Source organism: Merops nubicus, unplaced genomic scaffold (assembly GCF_000691845.1).
Source record: "Merops nubicus isolate BGI_N331 unplaced genomic scaffold, ASM69184v1 scaffold5492, whole genome shotgun sequence".
In the NCBI taxonomy this organism is placed as follows: Eukaryota; Metazoa; Chordata; class Aves; order Coraciiformes; family Meropidae; genus Merops; species Merops nubicus.
The window spans coordinates 1-24,037 of record NW_008591435.1 but is presented as its reverse complement, the minus strand read 5'-3'; the positions used below and the strand labels follow the sequence as shown (position 1 = coordinate 24,037).

The following is a 24,037-nucleotide window of genomic DNA, read 5'->3' as shown; positions in this document are numbered from 1 at the left end:
CTTGCCTTGCAGAGCTTGATGTTTTTGTCATATACTAGCTGATTAAAGCGTGATTAAAACCCTCCAACTCTTCAGTCACTAATGAGCATCCACTTTAGAGCAGAGGGCTTTATTATTATTAGTCCTCAAATAAATGACTTTTCACACAAACTGTATTAAGTCAATTTTCTGTTCCAGTTCTCAAGGTCATTCAGCTGATCCCACAAGATACCTTAATGCTCTGGAGTGTTGATAGCTCCCAGCTCCAGCGCTCTGGCTGCTGGCAGAGGAAGCCCAGGGACAAGGACACAGTTCCCTCTGGGAGAACAAGCTGCCCCAGCAGGGGCAGGTTGCAACATCCTCCCACAAAGCTGCAAAGCCAGCAAAGATGTGCTAACACAAATGCCTGTAAAACCTCCCTACGCTGTGTGGGCCTGAGAATTGGGAAGAGCCTCGAGGAACATTTTAACGTGACCACTTGTTACCAGTCTCCTCAAACTGGGAAGAAGGGACAGGGAGGGAGGAGCAGAAGACTAAAAGGTTGGTTAGCAGTGTGGAGAGACAGCTGCTCACCACTAACCCACCATTTGTCAATCCAGAACCGTGCCGAATACTGTAATTTTCTAGTCAATGCTTTATAAGCAAGGTCGGAGGGAACAAATGCTCCAAGAAAATAAACCACACCAAGACACCAGCAGAAGAACCCAGTCATGATCCCCAGAATCCAAAAAAAAGAACAATTAATGGGTGTAGAATAATGTCTTTCATATCCATCAGTGGAAATAGCATTTACAGGTCTTAAACCTAAAGACTTAAGATGACAAACAAAGTCATGGGAAATAAAGGGCACGGAGTGAATACCTGAGGAAACAGGGCTCTATGGAGCAAAATAAATAAATAAATCCCAGTTTTGCTACCAGAGACCCACTGCAGGATTGCCTGGATGCTTGGAGCTGTGCAGCAAATGCCAAGCTGTGAGCTGCAGCCAGGGAACACATAATTAATGTGATTAGGAGCACACAGAGCTACCATGCTCTGCTGACTGAAAAGCCCAGTAGCATAATTACTGTTTTCTGTACCAGCTCTATGTCTGAACAAATCTCAAAGCCTGGTTAGTTTTAGACTGCTGTGTAAACGTCAATAAAAATCCCAGAAGTGCCAGCTCATCAGCATTCTCAGGCACAGAAATGGTGAAAATATCACTGCATTTCCATGCTGTTAACATCAGGCAAAGAAGTCTCCATTCTTCAGTCTAACCTTAGAGTTTGTAATAAGGTAACATCTCCCCCAAGTGAATGCTTATTATGAGAGCTAATTAATTGCTTTCCAGTAATGATAAGTCTTTGGTGTTCAAAGAAAGCAAAATTCACTACACAGGAATTAAAGTGTTTATTGAAACAAAGCTTCCCCCATTTAAAGAACTGTTTCTTATTAACACTATTACAAATAAAACCAAAGAAACTGAGCATACATACATACAAACTATGTCTAGGCAGGAAATGTGAGCTGAAATTGGTCAGAAATCCATAGTATTAATTGAAGAGAAAACTAAAGCAATGCTTTGTAGTTGCCTAGATTTCCCTGGGGGATGGAGAGTCAATGCTTATCTGCCTTCCTCAGAAGAGACAATTTTGATTAATATCAGGCCCATCTGACTCAGTCTATTAAACCCTGAAGGAAGGATATTCTTCAGATATAAGAGATATCTCTTTGATTAATAATTCTACCATATTGCCATTCCAAGCATTAACAACTGCATGGCACCTGTGGAAAGAGAAAGCCTTTGAATTCTATGGAAAGGAACTAAACCTGCACTAATAAACCTGTTCTCCTTCATCCACATCTGAAAGCTGTACCACACTCCTCCTCCTGCCCTCTGCTGAACAACTCTAAGTGACAAGGCTGTCACCAGTGTCTTGCAAAGAAGACACTACAGTTATACAACTCAGCTTTGCATACAGTAAGAAAGCAAAGTTACTTCAGACATTCTGAATGGCTTGTCTAAAGACCCTGGCAAATGGTCTGGAGATTCCTCTTTAGAGCTGTCACAGCTTAACAGACCACAACAGTCTGCAATACCATGGCCATCAGAGTTCACTCTTACCTACCAGGGGTGTAACTTCAGAGGAATGTATTAAGTCACTTAGCCCACTACACTGGTTACACCATGCATGGTAGTTCAATGCCAAATTGTCACAAACAGGGTGGGGAAAAAGTCAGCATTATATCATCTATTGATTTTTTCCTGGAAGTTCTAGCTCCAGTCAATCAGCACCAGCCTCCTCACAGTAGCTGAGCATTTCTCCTGATGCTTGCAATCAACCTCTTGCCATATTCTCTGTAGTTCACAGGTTTGACATCTGTTGCTGTAGCCTTAATACGAGATTCATCCTGTGGAAGAGAAAAATGGTATGTAAAAGAAGAACACCAAGCACTCCAGGCATTTGGTCCTAACCTCCTTCTGCCCCAGTAACTCGTGCTCTGGGCACCAGGGTTAGCTGGGAGTGCAAACTCAACTCCCAGAGCAGTTATGTTGTCATTTGAAACATGGCAGGCTTGATGAACCTAGAAGGGAGCAATACCAATGACAGGGCATCTCTCCTTCAGTGCTCAAGGCTGACATTATTTGTTGTGAGCAAGCATCTTTGGAAACCTCTTGCCACAAAAATAAGAGGGGGAAGCCACCTCCCATGGAGACAAATCCAACTACAAGAGCCACATGCTACATTATTTGTCTTTTAGGGAATACTCACGTTGTAAGTCTCCAGCTTCATTCGGATCCTGAACTCATAGGTGTTGAAGTTTGCATTTTGGAAGACTTCTTCAAAGGCCTGCTCGTTCTGTGAGGACAAAGACAGACATCAGCTGCAGACACTCCAGCCTCCTGGTAGCACCACGAACCTTCAGAGCAGCTCATCTTTTGCTGATGTTGGCAAAACGGTGGAACTAACTGGATCATGTAGGCAGAGCTGAATCTTCCAAATTTTAGATGCCAAATCCATAACTTCAAACTTAAGACCAAGTTTAGTTCAAGGTGAAAACTTCTTAGCTACCTAAACATACAGTTGCATCACATCTGCAACCAAGTGTGCAGAATGAAAACACCATAAATCAACGTGAGGTTCTCTGATGCTGCTTAACTGGCTTAGTCTGCTGTTCTGCTCTGATCACAAGCACTGTCAGGGTTAACTATTTCCCAATTAATTGTTTTATTAGGCATTCTGTTTCACTGCTTATCCATCAAGGCTGTATGTACCCTTCACATCCTGACACAGATCTATTTAAGGGGACGTTCTATAAAAGAGTGGATGCGTGTGTTCAACATGCTTTTATAACCATTAGAAGATTCTGTCATATTTATAACATAAGCTGCTTCTAATTACCATATGAACACTAAATATCATCATCATTTATAACAGACAATTTGTCAAAACAGCAAGAAGAAGCAGACAAGTCGTGGAGATTGGAGAAAAAAAAAGTTTATTTTTGTAAAAATTGGTTGTAAAAACCTTTGCTGACATTCCACAAAAATCCCACAGCCTCATAATGATACAGACAAGTAATTATTAATTCATTTATCCACCAGATGCACTTGACTTGATCAGTCACTCCAGCAGCAGACAGAGCATCTGATCTGGAATTGAACCCACCTCAGTTTCACACATATTCCAAGTGTCACATCTGCTGTTTTTCAAATGCGTGCAGCACTATTTTACACCACACACTGATTCTCCCCAAAGGTTTAGAAAAGCACAACAAATGAAGTTGAACAGGAGTAGCTAGTTTCCGAGACTGCAAAATTTAGGCACATCCTTCCTGAATATTAAAAACCCCTTTCCTGTGACCGTTGTATGGATTAGAGGATAAGAAAATTCACTTAAAGCATTTGGCTTCTGTTTCCAGTTCTGCCACAAACTATGCTAGCCATTAGTGAGTGGAAAATGCTGTTAGCATACCAGTCACTGCTACTCTGCCTCCTTTGGTAACAAGCACAGTGGAGAAGCAGATGAAAAACCCTGCACACACATCTATCTTAGCGTGGTCATTGCCTGTATGCAGACTCAATACACACTGTGAGCAGTGCAAAGACTCCCACCAGCTTCACAGGATACTGCATCAGGTCTTCAGAGAAAAACCACTAAGAAAAGCTTACTGAAAATGCATCAAGTACTATTTTTAAAGGCTCATAAAAGTGTCAAATCAAAACCAATTTCTCCTGGAACACAAAGCATTCCGGCTCAAGGGCCCATTCCATATTATGTTCCATTTTCTATCCTCAGCGATTTCCATTAGGCAGCTCTTCAAAAGACATTACATGTTTGTACTGTTGCACAGGGGCTGCTGTCTCTCCTTCCCCACCCAGTTCTCTTCAGTATTAGAACCAACTAAAAAAATTTTGTCTGAGCTCTAGCAGAGATTAAGACGACTGAAGCAGGAAAATATTGACAAGAATGTCTGAAAATGGAAATGCAAAAGTGCAAGCACACCTAGTTAGGATGCACTAGCAATATATCTTCCCAAAGAAAAGAGGTGTCCAGCCTTCATAATCATAGAATGATTTGGGTTGGAAGGGACCTTAAAGATCATCTAGTTCCAACCTGCCTGCCACAGGCAGGGACACCTCCACACCAGAAGAGCCTAACATTCTGGAATGACAAGTTTTCTATCACTTACCTTAGACAGCCAAAGCACAGGAAATGACAAAAAAAAAGGTTCTTATAAGAAAATTATAGGAAAACAAGCTTTGCTCTGCAGAAACAGATGAGGTCCACAACAGTGTCTCAGGACAAGATTACAGGCTCCACAATCCCTCCTGCTTCACTTCCATCCCACAGCCAAGCAATGGGTTAACCAACAACTGGTAGATCTATGGAGCCCGTGTATCAGGCAGCCTAAGCCTGGGAGCACAGCAATGCTCACAGGCAATTCAACAACTTCTCACCCTTTCTGTACCATTTAAAGATTTTAAACCCACACAGATTTTACATAGTAGATAACCAAATATCAGGCAAAGATTATTTTTGTTGGAAGCAAGGAAAATGCAGCAGAGAAGCATATAGTGACAAAGAAAATACTGTCTGTTAGTGTTTAGTGACTTACAACCTTAGAAAGTGTTCTGATCCAAGAAAGATCATTTAAGCATCTCTGCCAATTGACCTATTTGACAAGTCATGGTCTTCACATGACCCACAAAGTTCCTGACAATATTTGGTGGGAAAAAGGAGCCCTTCAGAAGTGGGCTAACACAAATCAGTTCAAAAAGCTTACTGGTTACTTAAAAAGACACATACAAAGTGTTCTGGATCTTTTTGGATTTGTAAACAAATTTTTGGAACACATTAGGGATAACATTGTTAGAATTCATGGCTAAAACACTTTTTTTTTTAATTCTTCCAATATAGGTAAAATGATAAAACTCCTTTCTATTGGAGTGGACGTGTTAGAGCTGTCAGCCCTGTAAAGGCTGTAGGACTATCACTGAGGTATCAGCTCTCTTGAGCTCCAGGTGACAGGGACAGGCTGATCTCCAGCTTTTAACAGCCAAAAGAGCTCAGAGGTAGACAGACTGACTGTGGGAGCAAACTATGGGGGAAACCAGGCAAATCTCTGTTCTCCAGGCAGATGGCCTGTGGAAAATAATCGTGAGGAGAGTAAACAAGTCCCTGCCAAGAACTTCAGACTAGGGAGAAGCAATGATTTGTGAACTTGGAAAAGATACTGAGTCCAACATCTGGAGGACAAACTTATGACAAACAGCCCATGAGCTTGCCTATTACCCAGAGAATTGGCAAGATCAAATTCTTCCCAAATGAAGTAGAAAATCCCTTTCCTTCATAGGGCACCTTTGTATTTGTTTTAATAGTGCTGTTAATTTTCACAGGAACTACACAAACATAATCCACTGTCTTTGGCACCACTGCTGACCTCAGAGTGCTATCTGTGTGCACACAGGTATGAGATCATGCTCTCTGATGGATCAGCACTACTGTTCCACATATACCTTACATCTTTCTCCAAGTTCCCTACAAAGTCGACATTACAAGAATATTTCCTTACCCAGAGGATCAAAAAAAGGCAAGAAATTTGAGGTCAGCCCAATAACAAGATGTGTGAAACATAGTTCAACTACTAGACATTTACTAAAAATACATAAGCTAACTGACCTTTTCCTTCAGTTCTCCCAGGAAAGCTGCATTATGCCCAAGAATGAATTCTGCTGTGTCTTGGAAACAAGTCACCCACTGATACTCTAAGCAGTCTGCAATGGTCACCTAAAAAAAAAAAAACCAAAAAAATCAAAGGGTTATTTCATACAATTCCTATTCCTCTAAGAAGACAAAATACACTACAAAAGAAAAAAAAATTATTTCATAGCTATAAAGCTATAAACTTCCAGTAACTACCAGAGACCTATGCACCTTCCAAGGGTGGAAGGTAGTGACTTAGTACTTTTTTTCCTAAGCTCCACAGAATGTCACAGTGACTTAATATTAACTTAATTATTAACTATTAAGAATTAACTATTAACTTAACTTAGTTAATAGTAGCTTAAGCTAATACTGACAGCACACTGTATCACAAGAAAAGGCCAACAAGATCACAGTGGCCCTCACTGATGGATATTCAGCTCTGCTCTGCTGTCACTGATGAGTTGTGAGCAAGAACAGGTAGCCCAGAACAACCTCCAAGGGGGACACCAGCAAGACCATAAACTGCACTTTATTTTCACTTTGTACATACCTGAGTACTTGAGCATAAAACCAAGTAACACCATATTATGAGAAAACTGTCAAAACAGTCAAGGACATGTCAGAGCAGTAAAACAATCACCCACTAGCCTCACATGCATTTCCTGTCTGCTTTGACAATTAGGAATGGGAAAATGGGAGACACGCTGTTCTGAAGGCCTTGATTGTACCCTCAGCACCCCCTTTATATTCCACGAGAACGATTTGGCTATGTAAAGTAGTTCATGCATTCCTAGAAGTTATCTGCTAGAAATTATTCAGCAGCAGTTTGTGTTTTAGGGAGGCTGCAGGGATAGTTCCCTCCTCTCTGCATGCCCACCTGGCACAGCATTTCTACGAAGCTGATACAACTCTAATTTAGAATGGAAAACAGAAGCAGGTTCAATGCTTATGGTGTAAGTGGGCATCACAATAATAATCCCAGACAACCTTCTGAAGCAGGCTCCATTAAAGCATGAAACAGAACAATACCTACCAAAAAAAAAAAATTGTACTAAATATAGGTAGCAGCTGTAAAAGTGCAATTACTGCTCTCCAGAAATGCCATTTTACTTCAGTTTATCTTCACTACTGAAGAGGCGTAGGCCATCTGTACTCTGCACTGCATAGTACACTTGGAAACCAGAATCAACTGAGCTAGCATCAACTTTTTGGCAAAGAGAAAAGCTTTTAATTGGAGCACTAGGAAAACAAACTGCTAATCAGCTCAATGAAACATCCCTCACTCAGGTATCGCATGGAAGGCATTTAAGTATCCCCTGACCCACAGGGCCCCACAGACACGAACAGCACCGACACTCCCTTCCCTCAAGGGCTTTTTAGTTGGGCTGTGGGAGGGAAACTGAGGCCCACACTCTCCTCCCATCCCTCCACTCACCAGCAGCATCATGCGGTACTTGAAGTTGGGGAACTCCCGATCGCACTTTTCGCAGCGGTAGAGCCCGTTCTGCTGGTCTATCACTTTCTTGTTGCAGTCCTGGGAGGGACAGGCCTGGTACATGGAGTTCTCCTTGCGCAGATGCACGATGGTGCCCACACAGCTAAAATAATCTGCCTGGCAGAGTGAGTGTGTAACATTAGCCTCGAAATACTCAGTGTTTTCCAATTCTGAACTGACTACAAAGCAAGGCACGCACACTTGGATAGTTAGGATTAGAAAGCTTAACAGCTATGGATTATTGGGAAACTGTAAATCAACCCCTCTGTTGCAATAATTTTCAGGCTTCCATTATGTTAAATAAAACCCCTACAGCAAGATTATTTTGTGTTTCCATTGCAGGAAACTCCAGTTGCTAGGTTTTCTTTAGATAAAGCATATTTGCTTCTCTATTGTGTCTGTTCAAATCTCCACTTTTTCACAGGATTAAGATTTTTGCATTTTCCTATGCTTCTTCTGGGAGCCAATACAAAACCCAGAAAGCCTACTGTGTAGTATTACAGATAAGCATTTGATTAAACTATAGCCTACAGAACAAAATACCCACTCACCATACTAAAATAATCATCCTAATGGTTTAAGACCACAGTCAAGTCTTTCAACAGATAAACAGAGGTTGCTTAAGAAGCATGTGCAAAGAAAAACACCTCACAGAAAATAGATGAATTACAAGTTAAGTTTTTTCCTTAGATAGAAGTTTCCACATATCCCAAGTGGCTTAGGACTTAAGTTTGGAAATAAACAAAGTCAAAAATAAGTCAAGAAGTAATATAAGCCTAGAGAGGTTACTGGACTGGGATGTCAGAGACCTGGTTTTCATTCCTAGCTCTTCTATTGACCAAGTGTGCACACTTGAAAACCACTTCCTCCTAATGCACCTGCTTCTAGAACACTCTGTGCTATTTATATGAACATCTTTGGGGTGATCTCTTCCCCCACCCCCATTTATACATGGCTTAGAATTTTCTTGCAAACAGTGTCATGTTGCAACTTCAGCAACAAGCTTGAATTTATTTGAAACAACAATATTTAACAGCACATTCAGAGAGAGTAAGCACATGCTGCTCAACAACTGGACTACTTCAATAAGCAGAATGACTGCATTCAGTCTAGCTTTTCATTTTCTCCCCAATACACAAAACTTGTACTCAGTGGTCATGCTTTACCTTATCTCCTTGTCCCAAATTCTCAGATTTGGCTTCAAACAAAGTTTTCCAATTGGTGTTACCTCCAGATGCTGGCCCACCCCTCACATCAGAGATGGAGGCACCTTCCAGAAGCTGCCCCTCAGAGTCAAACCTGGAACCACAAAGATGCACTTCTATTTTTGGATAGCAGACCATACAGCCTTATCAAGGGCTTAACATTTAGTTTCATGTACTTAATACATGAGCGATTTTTTTATCAATGATTGCAAAGGAAACAATTACAGTAATTTGTGTATATTTCAAACAAAAATAGCATTTCAGAATAAGTTAATAGTCCAACTTAATTAGCACAGTATTTTATAAAGCCACAAAAGGAGGACAGCTTTGTTCTATATAACTGCAATTTGTTTGCCAGCTAGTGGTCAAACCATGCACTGCATGCTTCTTAAAGGCAGCCAGATAACAAGATTTAAGGGCATCAAGATATTTCCGTAATTAAAATTAAATTACATGGTACCATTATCTTCGCAGCAGCTTCGAAAGGAAAAGCAAAGAGCATTGAAAAAGATTATGCTCCCTCTGTTAAAATAAGAAAGCACAGCTTGTCAGCAAAAGGTTGTAGTGTCATCCCATTGTGGTGTTCCTTGTGGTTTGAGAAGCGCACCAACCAGACTCAAAAGCTGAACTTCAAGTGTGACAGTAATAGCTAAGACCCACAATCAGTTTGATCTTCAACAACCCTCTGAAGCATGGGAGGGCCACAGCTCAATGGTAAGTGGAGGATGACATTACATTTTATCCATGTTTGGGTGATTTAACTAGAACTTGAAAAGCCAGGATTCACGGATCTGGTGCTGTGGGCATGTAACCCTGTTCATACACACACCACATCTCCCCATACTACTGGTTATTGCAGACAATTTGGCAACCACCTGCAGCAGAAGCAACAAACCACCAAGAAAACACTTGTTTTCCTGACAATAATAAAAATGTTATTTTGCTATCTGAAAAATATCTGATAAAGAACAGAAACTGGAAGAAGCCAACACAGTTCTGCAGTCCATCCTAACAGAATGTGTATCAGATTCCACACAATGGAAAAAGCCCATGAAAAAAAAATACTGCTCTCAGATCATGCCTCAGAAAGTGGAACTGGTCAAGTCTGATTTCATGCTGCCTTCCAAGGCTTTGGGTCAGCACGCACCACTCCTATTTCAATTTTTCAAGGTCTGTCATGGAATTACAAGTTTTTGAATTGAACAACTTAAGGACAGCCTTTCAGGCTCTAGTCCTTTCAAGGAAGAGAAGTTTCTATACCCCTGGAACCCAAATCCTCTGCTACCTTTCTTCAGCACTATGCAGACTGCTCAAGTACAGAGGAACAGAATAAAACAAATACTCAGCAGCAGGCTGGAATGAATCAACATAAACACACTCCTACCATCCTCGGAGCTTGAAAGCCTCTGGGCTGTCAGGGTTGATGATGACTGTACTTGAGGACATGACAGACAGGCTTCTACCACCAAAATCAGAGACTCGGGCTCCTTTGATGGCTACCACAGGTTGTCTAGAACCATCAAACTGTTCTGCCTGCATGTGTGAAAAACACAGGAAATGTTAGCACAGTGCTACAGCAAAGCTCCTGAACTTATGGTCATAATTCACAGATCATGATGAGAGAACAGATCTGAACCAAATTATCTTGCTGTACCTAGAAGCTAAGGTTTTAAACGATATCACTAGGAGTTTAAGAAGAGGCAGCTAGCAATTAATGCTGAAATCCTAAGATCCCGTTTCCTGGGGAACCAGAGAACCCTTAAGTCATACCACTGGTCTGGAAAAAAAGGACTGGTCCCCTTCATTAGGAGTTTTACAGAAGGAATTTTAGAAAGGGAGATGCATTATGGGATGGAGGTTTCTCCAAACAGTAGAAGTTATTTGGTCAGATTAGACTCTTGAGGTAAAACAACTCATTTGGCTTGACTAAGCCAATCGTGTCTATTCTACTAGAACTCAAAAAGCAGAAGAGCAGGTATGCTGACCAAACACTCTCCCAACTTTTCCTTTTGTGTTTTTAAATTTATAAAGCTACTTTAATGCTGCTCAATCACCGTTATCTGAGTAAAGTCTGATACTAACAAAATCTCTAGCTATGAGAAAGGTCTTGAAAAGTATAGATTTTCTGGACCCCACACCACTTAGCAAGCAAGGGGAGGATCATGTGCTTAAAGATTACAAATGAGTTGGAGTTAGCAGTAGCATTCCCTGTATCCATAGATGCTAAAAGAACAGAGCAGCACTTAAGGCAATGATTGTTATAAAGGAGATACAGATTTTAACCCTAACTGTGCCTGCTGCAAGCTGTACATCACTTCCCCTCAACACTTGTTGCTGTCTCTACTCTAGAAGCAAGCAAATATATTTAACTTTGCAAAATGCAGACCCTGATCTCTGTTGGAAGAGCTATGCCAGGAATCGATTGCCAGTAGCCTCTCCTGTAACACTGTGGTTCAAACTCAAAACTTTAGTGGTCCTGGACTTCAGTTTACTTCATTCCTATCAGTGGATGGTTAATGATGCTTAGCTACCTACAATATCAGTGCACTTGATCATTTAGCCATAAAGCATGACTGTCAAGCTGGCAGGATCACTCCCATTTTACAGACTGAAACATAAATCCCCAAGTATCTACAACACCAGTGGAAAACAAAACAGCCTGTTAAAAGGATAAAGAATCAGTTTACTGCAACTACTCAAACTTTCAATTCCAAGGCTCTGAAGCTTTAAACTCCTAGTCTAAGATGCAGCCTCTCAAGCCCCTAGTTAGGCAGCAATTTATGCAGAGGAACATGTATCCCACCCTACGAATAAAATTAATCTCAAATGCGACAGTTGTAGCCACTGGGCTTTTCCATAATCAAACTGCAACTCCTATCCCTTCCTAAACCAGAAGCCTGTTATCTTCAGTCTTTAGGCTTGAGACGTAATGTCTGCAGTTGTTCAGAACACATTAGTCAGATCATGTCAGCAGTTTGTCAGAGAAAGGTTAAGAACATCACACCTGAATGAAAACAGACAGCCTTTCACCTTCTTTCTGCCCTGATCCTTAAACATCCAAGACCTGTCTCGGTGCTCTGACCATCTTGGATGAGAACAGCACGCTCATTTCCTCACCCTACACCAAGAAACCTTTGCTTATAAGCAGGTAAGAGAGCACATACCTCATTTCCCCATAGCGTAGCTGTCACTAGCTTCCCTGATGTATCCATCAGATGCACATTCCTCTTCGACACCTCCCTATTGTTAGCTTTCACTGTAATTTTAGTGACATCTTCATAGCTCTTACAAATTCCAATTACATCTGAAAAACAGTTACAATTTAGTTAGAGTTACTCAAGGGTCACAGCTGGGGAATACAAGATCACAAGAGGAGAATTCAAACCTACTGTCAGATTTTTACCTTGTATCCTAGCTCCCTATTCAAATCAAATCTGATAGGGAAATTAAGTGTATTATGGTAGGAATGTTCCACTACAGAACTCTTCAGTGCTTTAATTTTGTTGATGAATTCATTAAGGTATTCATGAATGCAAGCCTCACCACATTAGCAAGATCAAGGCATCGTACTATCTTTCCCCATCACGTTCTGTCAGAGGACTTCAGCCCTGATCCTGTAATCCACACTCTTGCTGTTGAAGCACAAGTCTCTCAGGCAAGAGGTTTCCAAGTGAGTGGAACACAATGAAGGAACTGGCTACTGCCTTCGCTGTAGCCCCATAACCTCAAGCCCCAACTTAAACAAGTCTGCATGTTTGGGTAGTAAGAGCTAATGCAACCCCCTCTGCACTCCCTAAAAAGACTTCATTTTTAATATTACAAATCTACCTTTAAAATTCCTAGCTGAATGCCTCTGAATCACCAGCATCTTGTGCCTATGAAACCTGAGAACCCTCGCCCCCACCCAGGCCTCTGATTTTTCCGGAGTATTCTGCCCAACAAATTACAGAAAAACAAACCTCCAATACTTCACAAAGCAAGCCAAAACAGTCATGCAACTTGGACTTGGATGCAATGAATTATGCCAAAAATCACTACAGAGATAATTAGATAGTGAAAGAAAGCAAGACCACGGAAGGTATGAAATGCACACGTGCTGAGCAAGGACATTTCTTTTCAACCCTTTTCTGTGGAAAACAATTATCACAGTACAATAAACAAGTATCATCTACTGTGTTTAATTTGAAACACAGGTTTGAAGAAAAATCATAATATATTGTTTGCAGAAGAGGGCAAAGACATCTTAAAATAACCGTGCAAAGTATTTTTAACGGTGACCATCACTAGATAACTTCATTTAAGAGATCACAACACTCAAAGGGTTGTGTGCTCACTACCCACTCAGGATTCAGGACATAAAAATAAAACTTCAAAGCTTTGGAGCTTGCCATTTTGCTACATAGACTGACCAACAATTGAGTCTTTGGGCGTGTTCTCCAATTCAGAGACGGATACAAACTCAAACTGAACAGATGGAAGATGCTGGGCATCATCACAGGGCACAACTGAAGTCTCATTAGTGAATGTAATCTCATAGTCATTCTTAACAGCTGTATATTGCTTGTTAGCAGTCTTCAAATTGCCTTTGGTGAAATAATATACCTACAGGAGAAAGCAATGAAGAGGAGGATATTATCAGAAGTCAGACAGAGAAAATAGATTGTGTTCACCTTTAAAAATCCTTGCTATGCTGAAGTTCCTCTCTCCTAGCTCATGTCAGTCTATGAAAGCACAATGCTACTGTACCTTGTTCAATTCAATGAGTGGAAAGAACTTGTCTGCTTGATCATTGAATGCAGTAGCTCTAATCTCACCCTGCAGGAAAATAGAAGAGCTGGTCAGAACTGAAATTTAGCATGAAAAAAAGCTAAAAAGAAATCTTTGCAATGTTAAGTGGCATCAGTTCTGCAGACACAGTGTGGTCTGCCAGGCTAGCTCCAGGCATGGAACAAACAAACAACATCCTCCCTGCGTTTGTAGTTACTGCTAAAATATATTCTACCCCTGACCATCAAATCTTGTATTTATGTCTCATTAGTATGTCTAGAGCTTTAGGAGGAAATACATAAGAACAATACATACATACACACACCTCTGAATAGGTAAAATTGGCACTAATTGCCATTACATGCAAAAAGAAGTAATTCAAATGGATCATGCAGCTCCATCAGTTAGCACACAGTATATTGTGATATCTCCCACTCGTACATGTTGTCAAGTGTGTTTAAGTAAGAATTAATAACAATTACAAACTCACTAGATATAAATATTGGGGTTTTTTTTAAAAGAAAATCTGAATGCAAACAGGATGCAGAGAAAACAAATGGCTGATGACAATGTGTTACATTATTAACCTCACATTTTATACTAGACAATCTAGCAGAATCTTGTTTGTTTTCACGACAGAAGGCTGTAATTTGATAAGAGGTTTGACAAACTGCAAGTTTAGTTAGATTAACCAGATACCATTCCCTAAACAAACCACAGAAGAAACTTCCTAGTATTACAATAATTTGTACTCCGATTTCCTCACGAAAATGAAAGCTTTTAACTTGGAGGCAATGCTCCTCTCTCCCCTTGTTTTGTAAGGTGTAAGAGACCTCAGCCTCAACCTGCAGGAAACCACCACAAGCCTCAGTATTAGGCTGTCACTTCCCATAACCAACTATATTTTGAAGCTGCAAAAATTCAGTCACACACTATAGACTTTGATGAAAAATAATCAGTAATGCCATACATTTAAGACTTCATTCTGGATAAAAACTGGGTCACTGATGCTCAGCTTAATGAGTATAGGAATAACAAGCTTCAGTCATCATAAAAAAAACCGATTTCCTATAACACACTTTATTTCCTCTATTCTGTCTTTATGAGGAGTTCATCAGCATGTGGCATACATTATCTCATTCTCAACAGACAACACTTACACTTTCATCAACTAGCTCCACAGAAAAGAGCTTTCCTTCACCACGGGAGTTGCTCCACGTGCGGATCTGGCCTTTTTGGGTGACACGAGCACAAATGGTCCACCTGAAAGCGTGCAAGAAATCACTGTTTTGGGTCTTTTTTTAAAGTAGAGATTGAATTGACAAACCTTTGGAACTGGAATGTCACTTTTTAAAAGCCAAAAATCTTCCCATTGCACCTCAGCGACTCTACCTGCTTTTCTGCTGCTTTCTAGTTTAATGGCCTAGACCATAAAAGGCAGAAAGTTGTAGAGAAAGCAACAAAGCCAGCCATAAAACATCTACTACAATAACAGCAGCCAACAATCCTCCTGCATAGAAGCAGGCCTCAAATCTTTCACTCTTCTAGGGTACATTTCTCATACAGTGGTTTGCCTGGTCTGAAAAGCTGTGCTAGAACTGAAGAGCTCAATTATAAGAGTCGCATTTAACTTGGGTAATCAAATCAGTTTGCATAAGTTTAAAATGTCATTCACGAAATAATTACATCCTCACGCTTTTCAACAGCACAGTAGCCAAAGTGAATAGCTTACTGAGCTGTTTTGTCATTAAGCTACCAAAAAGAAGGTTACTTTAAGGAAAAAAAAAAAAAAGAAGTCAATTGATTTTCAACTGAAATATTAAAAACCTATCATTCTCAGCAGGGTAGCTTCACTGAGACAATGCAAAGCCAAATCTCAGATTGTTGCAGTGTTGATGAAGTCAAAGAAAAAAAAAAAAACGAAAAAACTAAACCAAAAACTGAAAAAAGAAACAAAACCCAAACCCATGCAGCTGTTTTTATGGAGGTTGTTTTTGTTTCTTTCTCTGGCTTGTTTTGTTGTTATTGTTGGTCTCATTTGAAGTTAACCAATAAAAGCAAAAGAATTCAAAGACTGATTTGACAGATTCACACATGAAAAAGCAAAAAGGAGCTATTGCTCCTTCATGCCAGTGACACTGAGCAACACCTGGCAAACCTCAAGGACTCACTTAGACTGGTATGGGTTCAAGCTGGCGATGGGCACCACTTTGGCCTGTGATCCCCCTGGTGTCTTCACTGAGCTGGGAGCACTTGCTTTACCAAACTGGTTTGAGGGAGCGTGGTACTTCGGAGCAGCAGGACCTTTCAAAAACCACAACAAAGCATAAAGAATTCCAGCCTTCCAGACAAAAGCCAGGTTAAAACCAGCCCGTGGTGCAAGGTCAGACAATTTTTCCCTTTGTGCTGGAGGGAGCTGCACAGAAGGCAAAGTTACACTACACACTGGGTAGGCACTTAAGGGTCTATCCACAGTGCTCTGTTGGCACCACAAAGTGGCTAGAAGTTTGTTGAATCACTTCAGCTCTTGGTTACGAGTATTTTCTAGGCTGCAAAGTGCTGGAGAAGACACTCTCAGACCTTTAGAGCACTTACACTGGAAGTGGAGATGTGTCCAGAGTCAACCACTTAAACACTAAGTGGAAAACAACTAGTTAGCAGTAAATTCTCTAAAATATGGCACATCGAGCTTCAGCTCAACACCCCCTGGGGGCACAGCTAAGCAATGGCACCCCACAATCAAATAATACCTGACAAAAGCAATACTGCCAATTCTACACTGAATTTTATCAAGGTGTAAGCATAGAACTCCCATGATCAGCTTTAAGTAAGGCAGGAAGAGCTGGTCTTCTGTGCAGCATGCAAGCATCAAAATTTCTACTATTTGAAAATAATTCTTATGCACAGGGGTAAAGAATACAGACAGATTAAAGCAGCACCAAGAGCTGGGACTGACAACTGTCTTGCTTCAAAAAAAGTCTACAGGCTGACATTTAAATTGCCTGCCTTTTTCAGTATCTTACTATCTAAAATAAAGTCTTGATCAAATAACTGTATTTATAGATCCATTATCAACTAATTTAAGTCCTGTACCACCTAGGTCTCAATCTCAGCATCAATATCACACCTGCTGCCCAGCTCCAAACTGTAGCCTGCTTGGGTATCCACAGAGAACTGTATCAAGAATTTAAAATTGCATCAGAGTAGATGTTCAGTTTACACTGCTTCAAAGTTGTCTCCTCTTTTTTTTCCCCTTGAGGAAGAAGAGGACAGATATTCTCCCCCCTACTTTAAAAATTTATTATTAAATCCAAGTGTCCAGTAGCCTCTTGAAAGAGTTCACCTTGTCAAGCTATGAGTTAATCTTTAATGGAATGTTTCTTGTGCAACACCATTACAGAAAGGATTTATTTTTAAATTTAAGCTGCAGTTTTGCACTGCACAAACTGAATCCAAAATTCCTGCCCAGGATTACTCTTACCTGCTGCTGACAAACTGCCATTTTGTTGCTGTAGTTTGCTGGGTGCTGGGTTTGGTGCTGGAGCTGAAGAACGTTGCCCTGGTAATCACATAGAAAAGAGACCATGTAGCATAGGAGGGAGCACAGAAATTAAAACTATCCTTAAGCCTTTTTAGGATGTTAAGACTCACAAGAAAAAAAATAAATTTAAACCACACAAAAACTCAGGTGTTACAAGGCACAGCAGTAGGAAGGTATCTATTGGACAATATTACCATAGAGGAATTTCAGTCAAATCTCCTTTCCCCAAGCAACTGCTTTGTACTTGGAAAGAATTCAGGGTTGACAGTTATTTAAAAGGACAGCACTTAAGTCATCTTGACAACACCTCTGTTTTTAATAAGCTTCGATTGCTCTGACAGGTAATTTCTGCTACTCCCTAACAGCTACAATAAAAACTGTAGAATTCCCTCTTAAAACTCAGAAAGGGCCAAAACACCACTGGGTCAAGTCAAACCTGAAGTTAACATGAGACCAAGAAAATGCCTGCCATGTTTGATATCCAAAATATGAAGATATTTGATGTGGGGGTAATGGAGTCATCACTGCAGCACTCACCAGGGTCCCTCTTGGGACCCAGCAGTATATTGCATAGGGAGCAAAGTGATGCCACAGTAAGTAGATATCTTACATTTTTTTTCAGATTCCAGGACTTTTACTTGCCTTCTACTGATGATAAATTACGAGGGAAAGTGCAGAGTGACATTATCTAGGGAAATAGTACATTAGAAGACTAATCTACCATTCAAAAATTTGAGTTCCTTTACAGAAGAATAGTCCTATCCTATTTTGCTTCCAGATGAGAAAATGCCCAACATTTTCATCTTTTAGGGCATATTAATTCTGAAGCCTGCAGGAAGTCCAAGGCCTGAGTAGGCAAAGCCCCCCTGATTTGGGATGCAAGGAGGAAGACTGGCCAAAGGTCAGCTCCAGCCCATAAGCATCACGAGGAACAAAAGCAGAGAATCCCAGAACAGAAAGGCAAAAAAAAGGATGGCACAGAAGGCAAAGGAGCAGAAGCAGCTCAAGGAGACCCGGTGTGGTGTCACCTGATGTCTTATTGTCTACAAAGGTAACCCTCTGGTTATTTTTAATCCAAAACAAGGTCCTTGCACAAAACCCAGGCTGCTCCTCTAAGCTGCCGCAGCAGAGTCACACCGGTGCACGGGTGACAGCAGTCTCCCTGGCAACAGAGTGACGTCAAACACCGGGGTGTATTTACTGCAGAGTCCACTAGATGGAGAAGGCAGATTTCACCCTCAGGTACCCGAAGGGCCCAATCAGGGCCAGTGCTCAACACCCTAAATTCATTTTGTGTAGGAGAAGGAAAAAAACCCCAAGAAAACACATTAAGAGAAAAATATGTCTGGTCAGGGAAAGAATATTCAAGAACAGGAACGTGTATATAAAACAGCAAGAGACTTCCTTGCTACTTTTGTTCCAAATGTTGTTTGTTGGTTGTTTTTTTTCCCCCCTCCCTTAGGACTTTTTAATTAAAAAAACAAAGCAACAAACCACAAAAAGCAAACAAGAGACCACCATATACATTAGAACACTTTGTATTATGAAACACAAATTCACATTTTAATGACTGCCTACCCATAGCCTGGTGTTCCTCAACAGATTAAGAATATAGTAACACATCTGTGCATGTGTTCAAATACAGAAGTAGCAGAAATATCTCTCCAATTTTCTTGCTTGTAGAGTCTAGAGACTCCTAAACTATGATTTTTGGTGGCTGCTGGTCTACAGATCACTTACAGTGCTCAAAAAACCGACTCTTCTGCCTGGTTTTTGCTGTCAGTTCTTATTAGCAGAAGCTGAAAATAAAACCCACTTGAAATACCTGATCACATTTCTGCTAAACATACCAGGTTAGTCAAACCCAAGACCTCTGGCCCAAGCCAGCCACAGAGCCCACTCTAATGGGACAGCCATCTAACAGTAATTTGTTCCCAGGAGGTACTGCTACAGTGCCATGGTGACAGAAGACTCATTCCAGAAGACAGCAGCAGCAGCACAGGGAGGGGCAAGAAGGAAGGAAATGCACATTGAAAGAACAAACATCAACTCAACGATGGTGGGAAGGGCAAGGAGAATGAGTTCAAGTCAACGTGTGAGAATACAAACATTTCAATATTGAGAGATTAATAACAGAAGTTAAACATAAGGAGCAAGTAATTGTCAGGGTAAGAACCAAGTCCAGCATTGGAGTAATTTGAAGGAGATTAATGACAGTAATAACATTACCATCTAGTTTTCAACAAGAACTGCTCGATCTTAATTTCCCATACTATTATGAAATGCTGCCTGAAAAGTTTTTATGATGCGTGTTAAGAAGATTGTGTCTCCAGCTTCCTTGTTAGGCAGATTAACCACCTACTGCTCAAGCATAAAGTGGCCAAACGCCAGCTTCTCACTCCTCAGGTCCTACTGTGCTGTTACAGTCTAGAAAAGAATATTCCTTAATCCTAAGTCTAGCAAGTTGAGATCTGTATTTCAAGTAAGACCAAAAGTAGGGCTAAACATTCTTATTAAAATACCTGATTTTTTTTCCTTTTCCACAAAGTGCTCTTAAATACTCATTCTGCTTTAGTTGAGTGTTCTTCAAAAAATACAATCTTGCAAAGATATACAGGAATTGAAAGAATCTGCAACTTGAAATATACCTCTATTTCACCAAGGCCTTTGTGACAAACCAGGCAGCCCTGCAGAGCAGAGAGGCTGGGTTAAGTGTCTTTACTCTGAACTATTATCATCTTCCATAACTGAAGCCTTATTAAATGAAAGGGTATGAAGCCTGCAGAAAAAGTGTTAAAATGAAATTTAAAACTAAATACACATCTTAGGTGAGATGCCAAATTTCCTATCTGGTGCAAGGCCACACTTACAATGATCATAGACCTGCAACACCTCCCAAACCACTTAGATTTCACAAGTTCATTGCTGAGTACTTTTGCAAGCCCAGCTGAAGAACACAACTTGGATCAAAGTCACGGTAATTTTACCCATATTTGTAGTCTTAAAGTTATATTTTCAGCTCAGTTCTGTAAGGTATCACATACCCTGTCGTTTCTAAGCAACAATATGATAACTGAAAACCACTATAGTTCACAAGCTCTTGTATCATGCAAGCAAAGGAAAGGAGAGAATGGCACAAAACAGTCTGCTCAATAGCTATTCTGAAAATCTTGGTCTCTACAGCAACTGTGGGATTAAACCATAAAATCTGAGATGTCAACACATTTTTTAAACAGCAATTAGCTAAGTAACTATCAAAGGAACAAAGGATTCCTTAGGCTCATTTAACAAACGCCCCTCTAATTCCCTAGGAAAAAGAAAAGTTAATGAAGAAAGATGTCTTTGCAAGAAAGTCTAATCTCTACTTCAATTAGTAAAGTGGATTTGTAACCAGAATGGCACTGTACCCACCACCACTATCCAAAATATCCCACAGCAAATTGCTGTCACTAGTGTGTGGTCCTTTAGTAATAAAAGTATATTAATTCACTTTCATCAGGGAAAAAAAAAATGCTTCAAGAAGAGCTATTTGCTATTAAATTTCAGCCATTATCTGTATATACGTCAATGACAGAACTGTTCAAATATTTTCTTTAAGTGTTCATTATCTTTTTTTTAAAGATCAGAACTGAAAGAACAGAACATACTTCTGAACTTATCTCAGGGGGGAAAAAGAATATATTAATTAAAAAAAAAATGTTTGCCTGAAAACCATGGCACGTGAAAATGAAGAACAATTATTTATGCAACAGAATAAAACCAAAAGATTTGTGGCAGGTCAGATTAAGGTCAGAGAATCATAGAATGGTTCAGGTTGGAAAAAGCCTTTAGAGGTCCACTCAGCACATCTTTTTTTTCCACACAGCAGGGTAGGAAGGGGTGCTTAGGGAAGTCTAGATGCTGGCTGTGTTTTCCTACCAGTCTCTCAACTATGTACTTCAAGCAATTTAAGTTTTAGTGCTTCCTGAACCTAACGTTCATGCAGAGGATGTATTGTTATGTTTAACAGCCTCTAATGGATTTTTCTTTCACATCTAATTGCTTTTTGAACTTGTGCCAACTTTTGGCACCTACCTCAACCAGTTCCATAATTTAACTATGCACTGTTTGGGGGTGCAGTGCAGCCTTTGTTTTAAAACCACTACCTGACAATAGGAGAACTAAAGAGCATCAAATGAATGTAGAAAAGAAAGGGAGATCCATCATTCTTTATTCATCCCCTCCATGCCATCTTAGACTTCCATAGATCATTAGTACATCTTCCTCCTGCTGTTTTCTTTCCAGACAGAAGAAATTATAATCTATTTGATTACTCATTATGAGGAGACAGACTAGCTTCCGACTACTTACTGGAACTCTAGATAGAGACCACTAACATATAACAAAACCTGTCACTGCTATCATAAGGTGTAGGCACTTCCCAGTACCATGTGGGGACTCCATCTTCAGTCACAGTGTAGAGTTTATTAAAATAAGAACAACACCCATTTTGTGTTACATAGGGAGGATTTTCAAGATCTGGACATTGCTGTTCCAGTCATAAAAACATTGAATGTGTCTGACTGCTTCTTTTGAAGTGGAAGAAGCAGACAGCATGACATCTGGTCATACCAGAGAGCCAGAGCTCAGAGAGGTCCTGGCTCCAGCATGACATCTGGTCATACCAGAGAGGTCCTGGCTTACAGAGCACACTCACCTTCGTTGTATGGCACTGGATTGCCAATATTCCCTCCAACCTGGTCAGCAGTTTTCAGAACATTTAAATCCATCAGTATAACCACCCTCCTACAAAGACACAACAGACAGCAATAAAGTCTAGCAAACTCTGAATAGCCTTAGTGGCAGATAAGAGAACCAACCATTAGGGGCTCATTCTTTGGACTAGGGATCTGGAAGACAAAAGCTCTCCACTGCCAACTTATCCCTCTCATGAGGTAGAAGTAGACTTGAAACAGTATCACATTTCATCAAGGGCAGCCAATGGCAGGCTGAAGGGCACACAAAAACATCAAAAAAATCTCTTAAAGTACCAAAACTGTGCCAGATTTTACAAGAGAGAATCTATTCCCTGCCTCAGAAGTTATATCCCCTCCACAAGAATGCTCAATAACATGAACCTCAGGCTCAATAACATGAACCTCAGTTCATATTCTCCTAGATACATACATAGTTTTTCTATAATCACTTCATTCACCCTTCTCCTTTTACAGTATTCTACCCTCACTTCCCTGAAGTTTTCATAAAGACCAGATTCCACAACACCAAGTAACAAGAGCTCTTCAGTGTTTCTTTTCTATCACAGATAATTCTAAGTGAATTTTAATGAAGCTTTGGACAATTTGGAGCATTCCAACTGGAAACCTTCAATTCCTAAATCACTGTACTAGGCAGATCTGCACTCACTGCAGTCACATTTTTTTAAATTTCTCCCATTCTTTGTGCTGTGTACTTTCCCTCCTGCACCATCAAGACCAGGTATTTTCAAACAATCCCAACCAAAAGCATTTGGCCTCTGCTTAGTCACAAAGGACAGAGCACTCAGTGCAGCTGCCTTCCTGTAGCACTGTACTGAAACATATTTATACCTTCCATCTTTCAGGCTGTTGACAATGAACCTGTTAATCTGGCAGATACATTGGGCTGATAAACGTTCCTCTTCCACCAGAGAGTTCAGCTGTGTTGCCAACATGAATGCTGCAGAAACAGAAGAAAAACAGTGAAACAATTAACACATGCCAGCCTTAAAAGGGGTTGCCATGATTGGTCACAACTTTCCCAGCTAGTCTAGCATTGTATTAGATCTACAACTTGCTTACATATCTTACATAAAGAAAACAGTGCAGCTGCTAAAAAGTTGGCAAAACTGAGCCTGAAGTGCATTGTATTTTTTCCTCAAACTTCAGAGTGCAGCAATAGCTTGAATGATCATATATCAATGGAGTCTGAGAAAGATTAAGCCAAATTACTTTAAAAATCACTGTTACAAAAGCAAATATATAGATTCCTATACTTTCCTTATACCCTGTAGCAAGTTAATTCCTTCAATCTCACAAAGAAAGCTCCAGAAGGAAGGATTTTGTTTGAGTGCTAAAACACAGGTACACACTTTAGAGTCTGTGGTACCCATACAAGCCACGTTCTCATCCAATAGTCATTTAATCAGTTTGCACCCAGGCACTACTACAATGGAAACGTTAGCATCATTAGCATCTACACACTTACAAAAATCCCCCTGCAGCTTGTCATACTTACAGGACAGTGTGTTGACCCCATCACTCATCAACACTCGGTAACGGGGTGGCCCATTTCCTGTTGCAATAGCCCGTGTATTCTACAGGGAAACAACAGATTTATTCATTTTCTTTGGCTCAGAAACCCTTCAAAAACGTAAAGTAACATTGTTTGCAAGCAACCTATCTATTCAGCTTTCTTTTTGAGCTCTGACATCAGCAGCTTAGCCCAAGTCACATAAAATGGAATGACGAGTGCAGCAGCCCCATTTAGCTCCTCTTGGGGGGATGTTTGGCTGCACGCAGAAGCCTGTGCAGAAGCACACACAGTCACTAACAGCCTGGCACAAGAAGTAACAGAAAGTACTCACGATGACTTGCAGCACGGGCTTGGAAACGTTTTCCCCCTGCATTATGGCCTGAAGAAAAGAAATAGAGACCCTCAGAAACGTGCCACCACCTCGCTCTGGAACGCTTCAAGACGCACAGCTGAGGGGGAAGCGCCGCAGAACGGCCCAAGAGGCGGGAGTAGCTGTCACCGCTGGACCCGGGCTGGACCCTCCCCGCCTCCCGGACCGGGCCCAGCTCCGGGCCTGGTGTCTCCCCTCAGGGCCGGGCCTGCCGGAGTA

At 40.7% G+C, this 24,037-nt stretch overlaps 1 protein-coding gene across 1 annotated transcript; it reads right to left on the bottom strand.

Moving 5' to 3' along the window:
• Positions 1 to 1,349: 1,349 nt before the first annotated feature.
• RPA1 (replication protein A1, 70kDa) lies at positions 1,350 to 23,821 on the bottom strand. The gene is made up of 17 exons (XM_008950246.1): positions 23,780 to 23,821; positions 23,431 to 23,509; positions 22,764 to 22,872; positions 21,875 to 21,963; positions 19,823 to 19,843; positions 17,119 to 17,190; positions 15,809 to 15,941; positions 14,798 to 14,900; positions 13,617 to 13,685; positions 13,280 to 13,472; positions 12,035 to 12,174; positions 10,255 to 10,403; positions 8,832 to 8,964; positions 7,606 to 7,782; positions 6,144 to 6,251; positions 2,733 to 2,819; positions 1,350 to 2,370 (listed from the first exon to the last, which is right to left on the bottom strand). Exons 1-17 carry the CDS (start codon positions 23,819 to 23,821, stop codon positions 2,263 to 2,265), a joined length of 1,812 nt encoding a protein of 603 aa, XP_008948494.1. The 3' UTR covers positions 1,350 to 2,262.
• Between the last annotated feature and the right edge of the window lie 216 nt (positions 23,822 to 24,037).